The 18,465-nt window shown below is 47.1% G+C and overlaps 1 protein-coding gene across 1 annotated transcript in view; it reads left to right on the plus strand.

Annotated features, from left to right (window-relative positions):
- CLIC6 (chloride intracellular channel 6) overlaps positions 1 to 18,465 on the plus strand; it is a 37,484-nt gene that overhangs the window by 14,056 nt on the left and 4,963 nt on the right. The window contains exons 2-5 of the mRNA XM_031459289.2: positions 13,349 to 13,458; positions 13,993 to 14,118; positions 14,711 to 14,817; positions 15,347 to 15,528. Of these exons, the coding sequence (XP_031315149.2) occupies positions 13,349 to 13,458; positions 13,993 to 14,118; positions 14,711 to 14,817; positions 15,347 to 15,528 (525 nt within the window). The remainder of the gene's footprint in view (positions 1 to 13,348; positions 13,459 to 13,992; positions 14,119 to 14,710; positions 14,818 to 15,346; positions 15,529 to 18,465) is intronic.

An 18,465-nucleotide genomic window follows, 5' to 3' on the forward strand; every position in this document is an offset into this window, starting at 1 on the left:
AGATCTTGTTCTTTCACATTCTGTCACTGTCACCCCAGGCCGTGGCTAGAGTGAGTTGTGCTCAAGTGTCAACCTACTTGGAAAGTTAATTGGTGGTTATTTCCCTGGCTGCTTCTGAGATTGCCCCATGGTCCTTAACCAGTGCCTTCTCAGGCTCTGAAATGAGAAGGGCAAGTCCAAAACATCTTTTTTCTACAGCAGGCAATGGTCTTGCTTCCTCTCAACATCCTTTGGATGCTCTATTAAAAGCTATTTAGGGCCAAGGTCAGGCATTTGGTTCTACCTGCCTTGAAAAAAATCCCTGACCCAAACTCTTTTGGCCCTGTGACAGAGAACATGGTACCCGGGCTGTGAGGAACGGGATGAGAGCAGATTCGACAGGATCTTTCAAGGAGCACTTTGGCCCCGCGTCTCCTGCTGGAAAGGGGTGGGCTGTCCTCACAGCTTTGCAGGACTCACCAGATTTTGCAGGTGATGCCAGCCCTGCGTGGCTGTGTGTGTCTGGGGAGGGGGCGCTGCGCTGTCAATCAGGTAGAAGGACCATTTGTACTCCAAGTGTGGGGATGGGAGATGCGATGTCAAGCTCATCGTCACCCTGACTTCTGGCAAAAGTTTCCTAGAGAGGGAACAGAATATGGAGCACATGGCCAGAGGCCCCTTCCACCCAGCCCACTTGGCCACCACCGTTGTCCCCCAGGGCTGTAAAATGTCCCAACCACTATACAGGGCACTTTGTACTTCCACTTGCCTCTGATACATGTTCTCTTATTATTCTGGATTCTTGCAAGCCGCCTCCAGTCCTTGCTGAAAGGAGGTGGGGGTAAAACAAACAAGCAGACAACCCCGCTAATGCCCTTTACTCTGAGGAAAGGCTCTGCTGGAGCTGGAGCCTCTCCATTTGCACATGGGCCAGTGTCCAGAGTGGGATGAAGACGATGGACTGTAGCTGACTCCTCGGTTCAAAGCCTGCTGTGTGACCTTGGGCAGGTTACTTGACCTCTCTGTCTGTTTTCTCACCTGTAAATGGAGATAGTAATAGATCTACATCTGATAAGGTTGCTGTCAGGATGTATTGATTTAATATAAGTAGAGTGTTTAGTGCTTTGACTGGTAAAGGGTAAATGCTGTGTGTTAATTGCTACCATCGACATCATCATCATTATTTCACAACATAGCCGTTTGGTTCATAAGGATGTTTGTAAAAGACAGATCTGGAATCTGTGACCTTGTTGAGGTCTTGGGTGAACTCTTTGGAAAAGATGCATCTACTTACGTGTCTTCTTTTTAGAATAAGAGGTAGGAGCTGAGTTCTAAGGTGACATTTCCTAATCATCCTGCTCTTTCCACCTTTTAAATTCCTCAGAGGAGGCAGACACTCAAGCGCGCCAGGATTTCTCCCAGCTGCTGACTTGAGGACACCTGGAAGATACTCGCATTTCACTAGGACAGAAATTCTTGCTTTTCTTTTTAATCCAAGGGGTAACATGGAGGCTCAAAGATAAATAGTGGCCTTTGTTGAGATCGAGTTAAGATTTTAGGATGAGCAGTTCGTGGTTTCCAGCCCATTCGTGTGGTGCCCTTTGGTCTGGAGTGTCCGTCACACCCAGAGATGAGCTCTTCTGGGATGGGTTTTTTCTCCTGAAATGTACCACCAATTTTTTTTTTTTAAATTTTCATTATTTTATTTCTGAGATCTCAGTGAGATTCTACCCCCTCAACTGATGGTTATGACTGTTAATCTTACTAAATCATTATGCAAATATATGTCTTTGTGCATTACAATTAAAAAAAATCAGTTCTTTATTGACGGTACTCGAGTAAGGTAGATAATCTTATAAGAAAAACAAAACGAAACAGAAACAATCTCCAAATCAAGCAAGAATAGCAAAAAGAATTTAAGGTTTTCATCCTCCACCTTAAGAAGAAGATGAAGGCGCTTCGTCGACCTCCCCTTTTGCTGGTGTTCAGCTCTTGGGCCCCCCTTAGTTTTCTGAACCAAGCACCACTAATGGGACATAGGAAGTTGAAACACATCAAAGTGTGGGCAGATGAGTCTCAGCTTCCCTATGTGGGTATGTTTTGATTTCATTTCAATTTACTTATTTTCTCAATTGCCTGGAGTTTCAGAGGCTGACCCTGAGAGTGCAAAAGCTCTTGACTGAAATGCTAAATGACTTTCCAGTGGCTACGGTTTAACATGGGCTGGTAGCCAACCTCCATGGTGTCCGTGATGAAGGACAGTTTACCTATTAATTACATTTAAATGTTTTTAGTTTTCATTTTTATTTATTTTAAGCATTTTTTATTGAGGCATAATTAACCTACATTATGTTAGCTTCAGGTGTGCAACATACTGATTCGATATTGGTACGTATTTTGAAATGATCACACCAGTAAGTGTCGTTAACATCCATCACTGCACACAGTTACATTTTTTCTTTCTTGTGGTGAGAACTTTTAAGATCTTAGCAACTTTTAAATATACGATATAGCATTATTAAGTATAGTTGCCATGCTGTATGTTACTTTCCAATGACTTATTTATTTTGTAACTGAAAGTTTGTACCCTCTGTCCCCCTTCACCCATTTTGCTTCCCCACCTCTGGGCAACCACCAATAATCTGTCCTCTGTATCTATGAGCTTAGTTTTTTGGTTTATTTTTGTTGATTCCACATATAAGTGAGATCATATATTAGTCTTTTTCTGCCCTCAAAGGCCCTGAAAGCCCACCCATTTTATCACTGATGGCACGATTTCAGTCTTTTTAAATAAGTGAATAATAGTCTATTGTGTATCTATACACATTTTCTTTATCCACTCATCCATCATTGGACACTTGGTTGTTTCCATATCTTGGCTATTAAAAATAATGCTGCAATGAACGTGGGGGTGTATATATCTTTTCAAGGTGGTGTTTTTGTGTCTGTCACACCCAGAGATGGGCAATTCTGGGGACATTTGCTACCTGAACTGCACCATCGATTTTAACTTCTCTTTTCTGAAGGTGGCCTGAGAGTCAGGAGGGGAAAGGCTGTTCCCGCATGAGCTGGCTCTGAGTAATCTGGGGAGTTTTCTAGGCTTGTCTTAAATTCCCGCCTCACTCTTTGTTCATCAGTTCTGCCTCCTGGAGAGCTGATATTTCCATCTCCTTAGCATTCAAGAGATTGGCTACCTAACCCAGTCCTTCAGGTAGGTTAATTCACTGATGTTCTGGTTAAGGAGGAGCAAAGTCTCACTTCTAGGTTACCTATGAGGATGTTAATAATGTTTTTGATCCTCTCAAAAAATAAAGCTCTCAGTGGGGCAGACAATAAGGTGACCAGCCGTCCCACCTTGCCTGAGACTTAGTGGCCTGATGAGGGGTTTCCATCTTTAAAATCAGCACAGACCCAGGCAAACAAGGTCACCCAGTGATTGTCCTTTTGTGTGGGTGGAGACATGAGTCCCAGAACAAGCAGGCTGGGGAGAGGACGGGGGCAGGTTAGGCGAGGTCCCCGATGTTCTCCGTAGGGACGAGGCAGGGTTTCCCTGTCTTTAAAGGAACTCCCTGTGTTGAGGGGTTTCCTAGAACCTTAGAGGACAGTGGCCATTTGCTCCATATGTGAGTTTTCCTGGAGTGACTTCTGTGGGCCTGGCCGTGGGCAGTGGATGATGCCAGGGAGAGGGAAGAAAATGAACTCGTCCCCGGCACAGTGAGGGGACAGTTAATCACCAGCTTACAGAAAGCTGACAGGGTCCGCCCTGAAGGAATGTGCCAACAGGAAATAATTAGTAAACGATCTGGCGTTAAACCAGGCAGAGCCAACTCCATTGTCAGAGGACTTCAGAAAAGGTGAAAAACAATGCTGCCCAGACGGTCATAGAAAAGGATGTAGAGTTGGAGGAACTTGCTGACCAGACCTGAGGAGGAGCGAGATGGTAGCAGAGTGGACAAGAGGGACTTCAGGAAGGTGATGTGGGATAATTAAGGACCCAGCAGTTGGCCTGAGAAAGGACAGCATTTAAGGGGAGTACGTGGCTTGACTGGCTGGCATATATTAGAAAGTGGAGAGGAAGGGAGGGAGGAGGGGAGAGAGGACAGAGGAGAGAAGACAGAAGTGAGAGAGGAAGGGAAAGGGGAGGGTCCAGGAGGGGGGACGAAAGAAGAGGGGGTTGCAACAGAGTATTGAATGTTTCTGTGTGTCTGGCATGGTTCTGTGTGTTTTCTGCAGAACAGCTAATTAGTGCTCACCCAGCACTGCTGACCTTAAGTTGTGAATGAGCAAGAGCTACACTGGAAGTTTAGGTACTTTGCCCTGGTCACACTGCTTGTGAGCAATGCAATTAGAATTTGCACTTGAGTAACGTTCCAGCAGCATGAGCTAAGGACACGGGCATTTTATCTGGGTTAAGCTTGTCTAGGATATGGGGAAGATCAGAGGGGCTAGAAATCCCAGGCAGAGAGATCAGCAGGAGGCTGCGGCAGGAATCCAGGTGGGAGGCTCTGCGACCCAGGTGAGAGGGGATTACAAAGGCAGAAATCTGTGCTGGAGGTCAGAAGAAGGGTAGGAGAGTCTAGTTTCCATCTCAAGGACCTGGAAGGAAGCTGGGACTGTAGATTGAATCCAGTTTCCAAGGATAGGAGAGATCTTTCTTTGCCTAATTCTGTTTGGGTCTTTGGGCAGCTTACGTGGTCTCTCTGAGCCTCAGTTTCCGCATCTGTAAAATGGGAATAGTAATAGGACATCTTACAGGCATTTGAAAGGATTGAATCCAATCATGTCCATAAATAGTTCACAACTATACTTGAAATCAGAGTAGGTCTTCAAGGAGTGTTTGTTTTTAAAAATCACATTCAAAATTGCTGGTCTGGGAGGACATTTTCTTCCTGTTTGACAAGGAAGAGGTGGGCTAGCTTGTTTCCCCCCCCACCTGGCTGTCATAGTGTGGATCCGAGCACTTCCAGCGTGTTGAATGTCAAGTTCTGATGGGAGGAGGGGGTTACCTTCTTCTCTCATTGCTCGGAGCTCACTCTCCCCCAGGTGATGGTGGACACAGCAGTGGCCACCTGCTCGGGCCCCCTTGGTGCGGACTCCAAAAGTCAGAAAGGAGATCAGCCTCTCAGCTTTTACAGGCAGAGGGCTTTGGTGTCGTTTTCTTAAAAAGTAAGCAGCTCCCCTGGGCTCATCAGCCCTGCCATCGGTCAGGGGTGGTCAGGTGTGGTCAGGTGTGGTCAGGGGTGCCCAGCCCCCTAGAAGGTGTTTCCTCTGGACGGTTCCCCGCAAGGTTGATGTAACTCCCAGACACGATGCCAGGCCTGGGCCCTGCCGTTTCTGCCTCCTGGCTGGGGATCTGTTTGCTTTTGCAATTAAGCAAACGACTTCAGTTACTAATTTTCACTTGGAATAGATGGAAGAGGCGTTAGGTTGTGGAAAAGTGTAAAAAAAAAAAAAATCATCGCTTCTTTAAGGCTGTACAGTTTGGTATGAAAATGATGCTAATTGAGCCTTGTTAAGAAGTCCCCTAAGTTCCCTAATTGTTCTGAGGTGCCCGGGTCCGCAGGGGTAATGATGATGACGCTGATGACCGTAATGCCAGTAATAGCCGCCTTTATGGGGTGCCCGCGGGACTCGGGCCTCTCTCATGGCTATGCTGCGAGGCGTAGGGATTTTTATCTCCGGTTTTTAATGGAGAAACCGAGACTCGGGGAGAACAAATGAACTGCCCAAGGCCACTTGATTAAGTAAGTGGTGGGGCCCGAGTTTACCCGGGTTCTCCCTGGCTCCTCACGCCTTCCCCCGACCCTGTTGACTCTGAGAGACCTCGTGGCGTTCAAAATGGAAACGTCAGCGTGTCCGGCAAATGGAAAGAATTGTACACTTTTTTTTTTACTTATAGATTATTCAAAATCAGGAAGTCTTAAATTGATTTGAATATTGCATTTTAAGTCAAACTGCTGGTCCCAGAGGCTGGGGGAGACTTAGCTGCCCAGGTCCTGGGCCCTATGTGCTCTCTCCTCCCGCCTCCCTCCCCATCCCCCTCTCCCTCCATCTCCCCCTCCCCTCCAACTCCCCCTCCCCTTCCTTGTCCCCCTCCTCTCCCTCCCCCTCCCTCTCCCTCCCCCCTCTCTCTCCCTCCCCGCCTCTCCTCCTTCTCTCTCCCCCCTCTCCCTCTAGTCCACCTTCTCTCCTCTTCCCACCAGTTAGAGGTGGTCACTCTCCTTGGGTGATCTCTCAGTAGTGACGATTTCTGAGCTTCTAAAAGGGAAAAGTTCATGGGCATTGCCCCAGAAAAGAAAGAGCAGGGAGGGGCTGTGAGGCATGTTCTGAAGTGGACCAGGCCCCCAGGCACCTGGCAGCAATTGGATTCAGGCCCTTAGTCATTTTCTTAGTGTTTACTGTGTGCCAGGAGGTCTGCCAGGGCCTGCCGGAGCCGCCTGGACGGAGGAAGAGGGGTCCCTGACTCCCGACACGGGCGTGTCCAAGGTTAGGGAGATCCTGGCTCTCCTGCCTGCTTCCACGCAGGAGCAAGAGAAGACCCGGGAGGAGTGCCCCCCACCCCGTCCCACAGGCCTTCTCCCTGGGTTGGGGCAGTGTCCCCGGCGCTGATTAAATAGGCCGGACATGGTGGGTTCAGGCTGGGGGGTGCGGTGCACCGTCACTACACCCACATTTCTCTTTACAAGCACCAGCCATTCCAGTGCCCCGTGTGCACAGCGATAACCCTCTGTCCTCCTGGGGCCAGGTTTATAGCTCCCGTTCCACGAGAGGTGCTCACCACACCTTAGCATTAGCTATTAAGTGGTGTGTGTGCGGCAGGGGAGCCAGGCCTCCGTGGACCAGTCCAGGGATGACAGCCGGACCGGGAGGGCTGACTGCTCGGCCTGAAGGCTGGATCTTTGTGCTTGACGTTCGCTTGCAGGGCCCCAAAGCACACGGTGCCATCCTGCCGTCTGCAAAGGTCGCGGGAGGAATTGCAGGAAATTTGTACATGGACTTGTGGCTGGGAGTCGGCCCCCATCTGTCTGGCTGCAATGGTTTCTCTCTGGCTGTGCTGTGTCCAGCCTTTCACTGGGCCACCTGCCTGCAGAGGGAGGTCCTGGCTGGCCTTTGGACCACGTTGTTCTTCTTGGAGGAGACCTGATCCTAGTGGCTGCCATTGCCTCCCACATCAAAGTCTGTCTTCTGACTCTCACCTCTGGTTAGCTACTGTTTTCATTCGGCCTAAAGTCCCTCCAGAACATTGGAAACACAATGGCCTTTCATTCCTCAACTGATTTTCTCCTGATCCCTGTGATGGAGCCAAATTAGCTGTTTGCCCCCAGGTCCCTCCTGATTTTCTACAAGGACTTCCCTGCACATGAGGTCAACCTCCAACCTCCAGTTGTCAGAAAAGGGACAAGGAGAATGTGACCCATTTATTGCCTCTTCCTTCATCTTCCCTCTGCACTTCAAATTGTTTTTCACGACATTTGGGCAGAGTAGGGGAAAAATGCTTACTTCGCAGGATGTATTTACCATTTAGGCCCTCATAGAATTTTCTAGAAAGAAGGAAGAGGCAAGAAGTTGAAGAATCAAGGTGGTGGGGGCATGCCCTGTTCTGGTGGGAAGGAGAGGGTGGGGTGCTAAGGAGCCACCATGAATATCTCCAGGGGGTCATCACCCCACTGTCAGGTCTGGCAGGGTGGGGGTGTCCCTCAAAGGCAGTAATGAGCAGGAGTCACTTTAGTGGAAGGTGGGGTGGGTGGTACCCCTGACATGGAACTCCAGCCCAGCATCGGAAAGGTCGTTCCCCAGAAGCAAAAAGCACCCAAAGGAAATTAAAAAAAAAGTTCCCCACAAATTCTAAATGGAGTAAGTGTGGGAGGAATGGGTGGGAGAGGTTCTGGTTTGAGGAGGGCTGTGGGGCAGCGGACCTGCTGGCCTTTCAGTGACGTGTGGACCTTTACAGCTCGGCCCCGGGGCCTCTGTGACGGGGAGGCAGGCCCAGGCCAGGACCCGGCAGAACCGCCACGGTCACAGATGCCACAGCCGGTCTCAGGGGCGAATGGAATTTCTCAGAACTTGTCAGAGACATCAGTGTTTTTCTTTTGAGAATTACCGTCGTAGGTGCTCAAAAAAGTTGAATTTGAAAGGCAAATGTACACATCTGGGTTATCCAAGTGCCCGGGTCTTAGCTGGAAACAGAAGACACTCTCAAACTGCCTGATTTGATTTTATCAGAAATGTGAACGTACAAAAAATTTCCCCCGTAGGCTGAGAGCTCTGCTGAGACGTTTTAGCCAGAGTGTAATTAGCTGGAGAGAATTATCAACATCGGAAAATAAAACTGCGTATGATAAAACGTCCCAATTATGGCCACGGTGTCAGTTATTCACCGCTAACGTGAGTGTTTATCCCATCATCTCGTCTGGTTGCTGAACGCGCCCAGGACCAGACTCTCCTGGGGCGGCCCAATCATGGGCCGTGGAGATGGCTGGACCCTTGCCTTCATTCTTGCTGGCACATCCGAGCACCGAAGCACATTAAAGTCATAAAATTAGGCAGCAAGGCGTCCCAGTCACTCCCACCATGTTCCCGACACCCCTTCATTTACAACAGACCGAGACAGAAAAAAAACTATTTTCTTTTAGAGCAATTTAAGATGAGGCAACACTGGATATGTAAATCCTGTTTTATTGGCGGTCATAGCAGCTGGCTAATTCTTCTAAAATGCCTCACAGCCTTCAGTCCAGCAGCCGCGCTGGGTTGGAACAATTCTGTTTTAAGGCCACATGGTCGGAGGAGATGTCCAGGCTCAGCTTGCGTCACTGTCTTCTGAGCTGTGGGTGCCATGGCCGTGCAGACCATTGTCCCCTCGTGAAGTCCCAGTCCCACGCGAAGTCCCAGTTGCAGTGCTGACGAGGAGTCTATTAAGAAAGTTAAGATTTTACAGAGTTGGATGACAAAGGCCATTTTTACATTTTAAAGTATGCTTTGCTCTTACCCACTCCCCTCTTTTTATTTCCCCTAAAGAAGTAGCTGCCAGGACTCAGGAAATGGTGAGAACAATTTTAAGGGAAAACACCAGCTTGAGTCTGAGACCATTAAAGAGACAGCGCTATGACCCAGATGAACTTACTTACATGGCAGAAACAGACTCACAGACATAGAAAACCAACTTATGATTCCCAGGGGGGAAAGGGGATGGGAAGGGATAAATTGAGATTTTGAGATTTGCAGGTGCTAACTACTGTATATAAAACAGATAAACAACAAGTTCGCACTGTATAGCACAGGGAATTGTATTCAGTATCTTGTAGTAACTTATGATGAAAAAGAATATGAAAATGAACATCTGTATGTATATGTATGACTGAAACATTATGTTGTACACCAGAAATTGACACAACACTGTAAACTGATTATACTTCAGTTAAAAAAAAAATGCTAAAAAAAAAAAAAAAAGAGAGAGAAAGAGAGAGACAGAGACAGAGCAAAGCAGGGAGACTGCAGAGTAACCTCTCCAGATGCCAGGGCAGAAGGCGGCGGGTCCCAGCGTAGGGCTCTAGGTGAGTTTCATCAAGACACCCAGAGATGACGGAGAATGCCCAGGCTTCCTGGGGATCTCACCGGCTTCGGAATGAGTTACAAGAGGATTCCCAGGGATGGAGACAGAAGGGAGAAAGAGAAAGAAACAATTGCCCTACTCTGTGGAACTTTCCTCAGACTTCACTGAGCTTAGTATAACTACTATAAAAATAAGAGGTTCAAAAGCTGTGGAACAAGTCAGGACTGGCCAAAATATGTGCCCTGGTGTCCCTGTGCTTTCATCCACCCCCCCACCACTCCCCCGGCCAATCTGGCATGACTCTGCCCAAACCTGCTGTGGTTAGGAAAGCACCATGATTTAGGAGGAAGCCCCAGCCGCCAGCCGCTGGGGGTTTTATGAAGCTCAGCTCTGCCCTGCTTCTTGCTCCAGAACGGAGCCAGGAGGAGACAGGGGAGCCTTCAAAGTGGCCACAAGGCAAGGGGACCCCTGGGAGGTCTCAGGTGGCCAAGACGCCATCTACAGGGGAGCTGTATGTCTACTTGGATGCTTGGGTCCTAACTGCCCACCTCCCCACCCCTCAGGCTCCAGCAACTCCACAGACTCCAGCTAGGGGGGTTCTCAGCCCCTCCCTCTATGAGGTGGACCTGCATGTAAATCCTGGAGGCGGAAAGGGAGAGCTGGAGGGGCTGGAGCGGGTGAAGCAGGTGCCCATCGCTAAGGGGACTCTGAAGTCAGTTTCCTGAGTCTTGGTGCCTCTTTCTGTGTATTAAGTCACCCGTTATCTTTACACTTACGTGGTTGAATTTATTGACTAGACCTTGCAAGTCTTCTTATCAGCAGATCATCCAACTGTGGGGTTAGACAGTTCTGTCTGACGTATTAATAATAACACCAGTGCCAGCCTTCACTCTTGTTCCAGGTAGGGCTAAGCTGGTGCTTCCCCCAGTGAGGTCCGGCCCACCAGCATCACATCACCCTGGGGGAGCTTGTTAACAATTCAGATCCCTGAGCCCCCTGTAAGACCCACTGAATCAGACTGTATTTTTTTAATTAATATTTTTTTTGTTTTTTTTGGAGTATTGAAGTAAAACACCCAAGAAAGAGCCTTTATTAAGACTTTGTCAGTTGAGTATACCCACCATGCAGCCACCACCCAGATCAAACTATGGAACATTTCCACCACCCAGAAGTCTCCCTCCCCTCCTTCCCAACAATGCCTGTCTTCCAGCGGTAACTGCTCTTCTGACTCCCTGTCTTTGAACTTCACCTACATTGAATTATGCAGGACTCTTTTGAGTCTGGTTTCTTTCTCTCAACCTTATGCATGTGAGATTCATCCACATTTTGGTTCGTGGTAGTAGCTAATTTTTTTCCATTGGGGTGTGGTGTCTGACCATGTGAATAAACTACAATTTATTCATTTCTACTCTTGGTGTCTGAGTTGTTTCCAGGTTTTGGCCATTACACTAAAGCTGCTAAGAACATCCATATAAGTGGCTTTTATGCCTATAAGCACTCATTTCTGTTGGGAGAGGAATTGCTGTGTCATAGTGTCCATGCGTCTTTAGCTTGGGTAGATAACTGCCAAACAGTTTTCCAGAGCAGTTGTAGCAGTTTGCACTCCCACCAGCAATGGATGGGAATTCAGTTGCTCAATGTTCCTGTCCACACTTGATATTGTCAGATCTTTTCGTTTTAGCCATTCTGGTAGATGTGCAGTGGAATCTATTTTTGGTCTGTAACTTGCGATGCCCTGCTGGCTAATGACCTGAGAACTTTTTCATGTGCATTTTGGTCATTTGGATTTCAAATTTTGTGAAGAGGCTGATCAAGTCTTTTTCTTTTTTAATTTTTATTGAAGTATAGTCAGTTTACAATGTTGTGTCAATTTCTGGTGTGCAGCATAATGTTTCAGTCATGCATATACATACATATATTCCTTTTCATCTTCTTTTCCATTATAGGTTTCTATGAGATATTGAATATCGTTCCCTGTGCTGTGCAGTGCAGACTTGTTGTTTATCTATTTTATATATAGTACTTAGTATCTGCAAATCTTGAACTCACAATTTATCCTTTCCCACCCCCTTTTATCCCCTGGTAACCAAATTTTGTTTTCTGTCTATGGGTCTGTTTCTGTTTGAAATGAAATATGTTCATTTGTATCTTTTTTTTTTTAGATCCCATATATGAGTGATATATGGTATTTTTCTTTCTGTTTCTGACTTACTTCACTTAGAATGATGACCTTCAGGTACATCCACGTTACTGCAAATGACATTATTTTATTCTTTTTCATAGCTGAGTAGGATTCTATTGTATAAATATACCACAACTTCTTTATCCAGTCATCTGTCAGTGGACACTTAGGTTGCTTCCATTTATTGGCTATTGTGACTAGTGCTGCTGTGAACACTGGGGTGCATGTCAAGTCATTTTAACGTTGGGTTTCGGGTCTCTTACTCTTATCCTCTTCATTTTGTTATTAACCACCTCTCCAGGTGACTTAAGAACACTAGCACCAGAGAATCACCTCTGAAGTTCTCCTTAAATTGTCCAATTTTCTGGAGGCATTTTTTTTCCTTTCTTCAATTCCCAAACCAGCAGCTCACTTCCTGCCTTGTGTCCTCCTGTTACTCAGGTTGTAGATACAGTACTTTCCTCTCCACTTTCACAAGATAGAAGACGCTCAGTGAGTGTGTGTGTGTCCTCCACCCGGTCCTCCACCCCCTCCCCTGCCACCTCCCACTTGGCGGAGAGGCTGGTGAAGGGGCCTCAGAAGGCCGCCTTCTGTATCCTCACCATTAACACAGACTCATGATGATTTTGTGTAAGTAAGTCAGAAACAGAAAGAAAAATTGTGAGTTCAAGATTTGCAGATACTAAGAACAACAAGTGGCAGAAATGGACTTCCTGGATTAAATATTTAGGCTGTGTTTCTGTCATTGGAGTCTGCCTGAGTCTCCTGGTCTTTCCTGCAGCATTTTATTAGCATTGTAACCTTGACAGAGATGTGTCGGGGTAGAGAAGGATGGGAAGAGAAGGAAGAGTTCCAGAACTCCCCAGGAGGGCAAAGCCACCCCTCCCCTCTCTTCTCCAACGCCTGCCTGTCTCTCCCTGGAGCCCACAGGAAGGAGGGTGTCTGTTCTGCGTGTTTCTATGCCTGTGTCTGGGGAACGTGCATGTGGATGTCAGCCGCTCGGGTCATCAGGGAGGCTTGTTTCCTATCCTTCCATCCTTGATGTCACCTGTGCAACAATCTACTTCTAAGTACAAGTGCTCCCCATATGATGAGGGGACCTCAAAGGTTCACAGTGTCCAGGGGTCTTAGAACTCATATAATCCAACCCTCATTCTGTAGACGGGAATAGTGGAGAATATTGGGGATGGATGGTGTCTTGATGGGAGAATCTGCTGGTCTGTTTTTATGCATGATCGTCCTAGAGGTGTGTTTCTTCTGAAGTGGATCAAGAGATGGAGGGAGGGAGAGAGCCTGTCTTTCTTTTTCTGCTTTTAGTCACAAAGGGAATTCCCTCTGGCAGTTCTTTCCCTCTGTGAACAGCTATTCAGAGGCCCAGCGTGGCAGGAAGTGGTGAGGTGGTGGGAAGGAAGATAGAAGACGCTCAGTGAGTGTGTGTGTGTCCTCCACCCGGTCCTCCACCCCCTCCCCTGCCACCTCCCACTTGGCGGAGAGGCTGGTGAAGGGGCCTCAGAAGGCCGCCTTCTGTATCCTCACCACTAACACAGACTCATGATGATTTTGTGTGCGTGCATGCAAAGGCTGGCATTTATAATTGTGAGACTGGCTCCGATGAAGATTTCTTTTTCCATTTGTAGGCTGGTTGTGATGGGGAGAGTATTGGAAATTGCCCATTTTCTCAGCGTCTCTTTATGATTCTCTGGCTGAAGGGTGTCATATTTAATGTGACAACAGTGGACCTGAAAAGGTAAGACAAGGTTTCTGCATTATTGAAATAGTCATACCTCATTCCCTATGTACAGACACACATACACACAAACACACACACACAGCCAGACACACACAGACACAGATACACAGATGCACACACACACTCCTAGGACCCATGGCATGTCTGCCCTCGGTCAGGACCGTCAGTTGAAGCTGGAGAAGCGTGGGCCACACTGATCCCAGGATGGAGTCAGATGTATCCAGAAGGAGCAGGAGTTGGGGGCACCATGAGGAGCCTGCTCTCCCAGTTCCTGGTCAGCTGTGAGCCTCTCAGAAGCCCGTCTGAGTGCCACGCCTGGCTGATAACACTGGGGAGAGTTAACTTCTTCACCTTTCTATCCAGAAAAGGGCTACACTCTCACTGCCAGTAGGGCATTCTGTAGACCCACAATCACCTGTGAAATTCTCAAGGGTGATTTCTCCTCAGCTGGGGAGGACACGGTTAAGCCTTAGAGACCATCCAGACACTGTGGCCGCCTGCCCACCAACGCCGCCCTTCCCTCCCACCCAGGAAACCCGCAGACCTGCAGAACCTGGCTCCCGGCACCAACCCGCCTTTCATGACTTTTGATGGTGAAGTCAAGACGGATGTGAATAAGATCGAGGAGTTTTTGGAGGAGAAGCTTGCTCCCCCAAGGTGGGCCTCATTGGAACCCGTGTTCACAGCTGGGTCATCCCTGCTCATGGACCATTCTAAAGCTCTTGGCTCCGGGGGTTGGGTTTTCTGTGGCGGTGGTACCTCTTCCCTGGCTGCACCTGTGGTGTGCCGCAGAAAACACAGTGCGATTAGAAACTGCATTTAGGTGGCTTGGATTTCTGTGCTCTGCACCTGCAGTTTGGTGATCAGGGTCTGATGGCCGGAAATGAAGAGGGAGTGGGTGGATGTCACGTGGGGTGCCGTTTCTGAAGGAAGGTCAGGAGCGTGATGGCAGGCAGCAGCATCACGGGGTGCTGGGCCTGGAAGGGAACCTTCTAGGCCATCACCTTCATTTCAGGAGGGAGGGAACTAAGAGCCAGGTGAGGCCCTGCATCCCGGGATGAGAATAGTCCACCTGTGCTTTCCCCTGACTGTGCTGCTCCAAACTTTGAAGATGGAAAGGTTAGGAGAACACTCAAGGGGAAGTTTCCATTTTTATGTCCTCTCAGAGAAAGGCACCCCCCAACCCCCACTGTATTCTCCTAACTCAAACAGTGCTTATCTGTGATACTCTCATTTTGAATTTTTCAAGGTACCCTAAGCTGGGGACCCAATACCCTGAATCCAACTCTGCAGGAAATGATGTATTTGCCAAATTCTCGGCGTTTATAAAAAACACCAAGAAGGATACAAATGAGAGTGAGTCCCTCCCATCTTCCTGTCTTCTGTTTTCTACACAGATCTCCACTCTGCCTCCGGTGTGGCTTCTTATAAGATCCTAGGAATTCTGACCCATTCACAGCGGGGAGGGACCTGTGTCTAGAAATAAGCAAAAAGCACCTCCAACATGGAGTCTGCATGTGGGTTATAAGAGATTGAGTGCTTCTTTTGGAGGTTGGGGGCTCAGAAAGCGACACTTTTTGGGGAAAATAATCACCACCAGGAGTTCCTAGTTGCACCAGGGGACTGTTTGAATGAAGCTTCTGCCAGTGCTTACTTGATTACATGCTTTCCATAAAGATTTTTGAATAAAATTGAATGAGTTCTAGAAGCAGCAGTGTTGTGTAGACAGAATTATTTTCCAGGGAGAAGTAAGTCCTTTATTCAGATCTTGTAAATCTCGCCTCTCCTTCCCAACTCTCCGGTGCTCCCTGGCCCTGTCTCAGGAAAGAAGGGCAAACTCCTTCATAATGCTTATCTTAGCCATTTCTTTGTCTTTCTGTTTCAGTTTATGAAAGGAACCTGTTAAAGGCCCTGAAGAAGCTGGATAATTACTTAAATAGCCCTCTGCCCGACGAAATTGATGCTTACAGCACCGAGGAAGTCGCTGTTTCTGGCAGGAAGTTCCTGGACGGGGACGAACTCACGCTGGCTGACTGTAACCTCTTACCCAAGCTCCACATTATTAAGGTCTGTCATTCCTCCTACCTCGGGTGCTGAATACGTGAATGGGGCTTTGTTTCATTTTGTTTTGACTTGTGTTTTGGCCAGACAGCTTAACAATCTAAAATGCGGACTCTCGAATGAAAACTGTCTAGCTGGTTTCTGTTGGAAGCAGCTGAGTCCCAAGTGTCAGATCCAGGCATGATATTCTCGGGTGTTCTTCAGAGGTTCTCAAGAAGTGTCTGCGAACTTGGCTCCCATCCCTCCATCCTCCCTCCTTCTCTTTTCAAGTCTTCCCCCGCAGCCTGAAGAAAAACGGTATGAAAGCAGCTTGAGGGGGTCCGTGGGTTATACTTGGCAGTTTCCACTCAGGCTTGGAGATGGTGCGTGGAATCTGAGAGTATGTGAACCCAGCCAGTTGTTGGTGATGGCAGGGTAGGGGTAGCACTGTCTAGGGGCGAGAGGTGTGTCTTCTTGTCTCTTAGCATCGACCCCCTACAGCTGGGGAGCAGCTGACAGCTCCTTGGCTGGCCTTCTGCCAGACATGGCATCCTGTCTTCCCAGATGGTTGAACGTGAACTAAGAGTCCCCAGGGTTAGGGCTGATGAGACTCCCTAGCCAGTGGTTCTCTAACATTAGTAGCTGTAAGAATTGCTTGGGGAGATTTTTAGACGTGTGAATCCCTCGATCCAGCCCCTGACCTACTAAATCAGAACTTCTGGAGGTGATCTTGAGATTCCGAGGCACGTGGCCCCACATGTGGACTCCTTAGTTTCAGCTGCTCCCAGTTGTGCCCCAGCCCCTCTCTTACTTACAGGTGCTAATTGTCATTATCATGATCACAAGGACTATTGTCATGTCCTTTGCCCTCAGTAGCCCCAGGAAGAAGCCCAACTCTTGTTCTGGGGTATCTTTTATTTTTAATTCTAAAAAAAATTTAAAAAAATTTTTGAGAGGCTAGGAGGTAATTAGGTGCTTTCATTTATTTAATGGAGGCACTGGGGATTGAACCCAGGACCTCATGCATGCTAAGCACACACTCTACCAACTGAACTATACCCACCCCCTGGGGGCATCTTTATTTTTCAGATCCTACCAGGTCCAGAGCTAGGTCCTGGATTTAAGGATAAGGGAGATGAGAGAGAAGACACAGGGAAATACAAGTCAAGGACCCTGTGTTCTAATAAGACATTTAATTGGTGTTTAGAAATTTACTAGTTAGGTTTGTACAATCTGTGACACTGATGTCCTGGGGGTTGCTAGCCCCCTGGTTACTCTGAGTCTTTCCCTTGCTTTTCCCTTCCTTCCCCACTCCATTGCAATCCTTGCCCCATTTATCTTCTCTCTTCTCTGTTGTACTCAATGGGTACCAACTTACAATTCAAGCCTTCAACATGTTGCTGATCCTGCAAATGAACATTCTTTTCAATAATTCTGCCCAGACATCTAAAATTTAACGAAAGCATCTCACCTTCTCGAGCCTTCTACCTTGGTGATTACCAAAATTGGACATTAGGGAGTTGCTTTCCAACAAACATTTATGAAGTTGTGTTTTGTTTAGTCCCTTTACTGAATGTATTCTAAACATTGCTAGGACTAGTGTACTATCACAGAAGCACATGGAGGTTAGGGAAGGCAAGAAAAATACATACATATATACATACAGCATTAAATGCTACTTGTTTAGCCCCTATAAAAAAGACTATTTAAAATTTCAGTAGAACTTCAGAGTAAAATAAAGCAGTCCATGGTTCCAATATAAGACCTAACAGCAAAATCTTCAAAGCCATTTAGCACTCAAAATACTAAACAGCTTAATAATTTCCAGAAATGGAATACTTCTGAAAGGAAATGAGAATTAAAGGAATTTATGGTAAAAAGATGAGAGAATAGAAGAATTTATGATTTATTTCCCTTCCAGAAACCCAGAAAAAAATATGAAAAATAGAGCATTAACTTTACATTTTATAAAACTATGAAAGGATGGATCATCAACTCAAAGACAAAGGAACATCCAGTGTGAGGATGTCTTCTGTGAGGACACAGCCTACGTGTGTTTCTCTGTATCTTTAGCAAGGTTCAGACGTCTCTAGAAGTAAATAACAAGAGTCCTGAAATGTCCAACTTGTTCGTTTGGGCCATGGGAGAGGTAGATCTCTGTGGAGACAGAGCTGAAGGAGGGACCATTCAGAAGTACCACCTTTATGCTCTGCCATCATCTCCTGACTCAGAGGAAGAGGGGGGGCAGGTGGAGTAGAGGAGAAATGAGTGGCGTTCTGCTTCATGACTGCTGAGCAGAGAAAAGGAACAAGCCTTGAACCAGTCAAAAGAGAGACTGTAAACTACCTGAGCTTTGTTTCTAGCCATGGTGACCTCCTGCCCAATCTGTGAGCCTCATAGTGGAGGATACCCTCACCCTGACTCTCACCCTGGCCCCGGCACTAACTAGTGTGTCTCTGGGCAGGGTATTGAGCAGGTGTTTGAGAGTAAATATCCAAATTGGTCGACCAGCTGTTCTGTCTCACTCCCTTGGGCCTCTGTACTGTTTTTAAGTGAATGGTAGGTCCCATAGATCCACCCATTAAATGATCATTAATAACCGGAAAGAATCCAGGTGGGGCCTCTATGTGGATAGAAATGATCAAAAAGGAGAGGGGAGAAAGCTTAAAGAGAAGGAACAAAAGAGGAAAAGGCAGTATCTGATAAATACTGCTCCAGTAAATGAAAGAACGTTCCAGACAGACACTTCTCTATGGCCTCAAAGAAATGAAAGAGAACATGAATCTTTGGAGAAAAAGCTCAAAGACAAGTCACAAGATGTCAGAAAATATAATGTCACAAGGAAGATGAAAATTAAGATGGCAGAACTAAAAAAACCTTACAGACAAAATAATTTCGGAAAGAACAGTTACATTAGAAGTAACAAGAAGTGGAAAAAGACATTGCAGAAATTCATCAGGAGTT

This window comes from Camelus dromedarius, chromosome 2 (genome assembly GCF_036321535.1).
Source record: "Camelus dromedarius isolate mCamDro1 chromosome 2, mCamDro1.pat, whole genome shotgun sequence".
NCBI lineage: Eukaryota > Metazoa > Chordata > Mammalia > Artiodactyla > Camelidae > Camelus > Camelus dromedarius.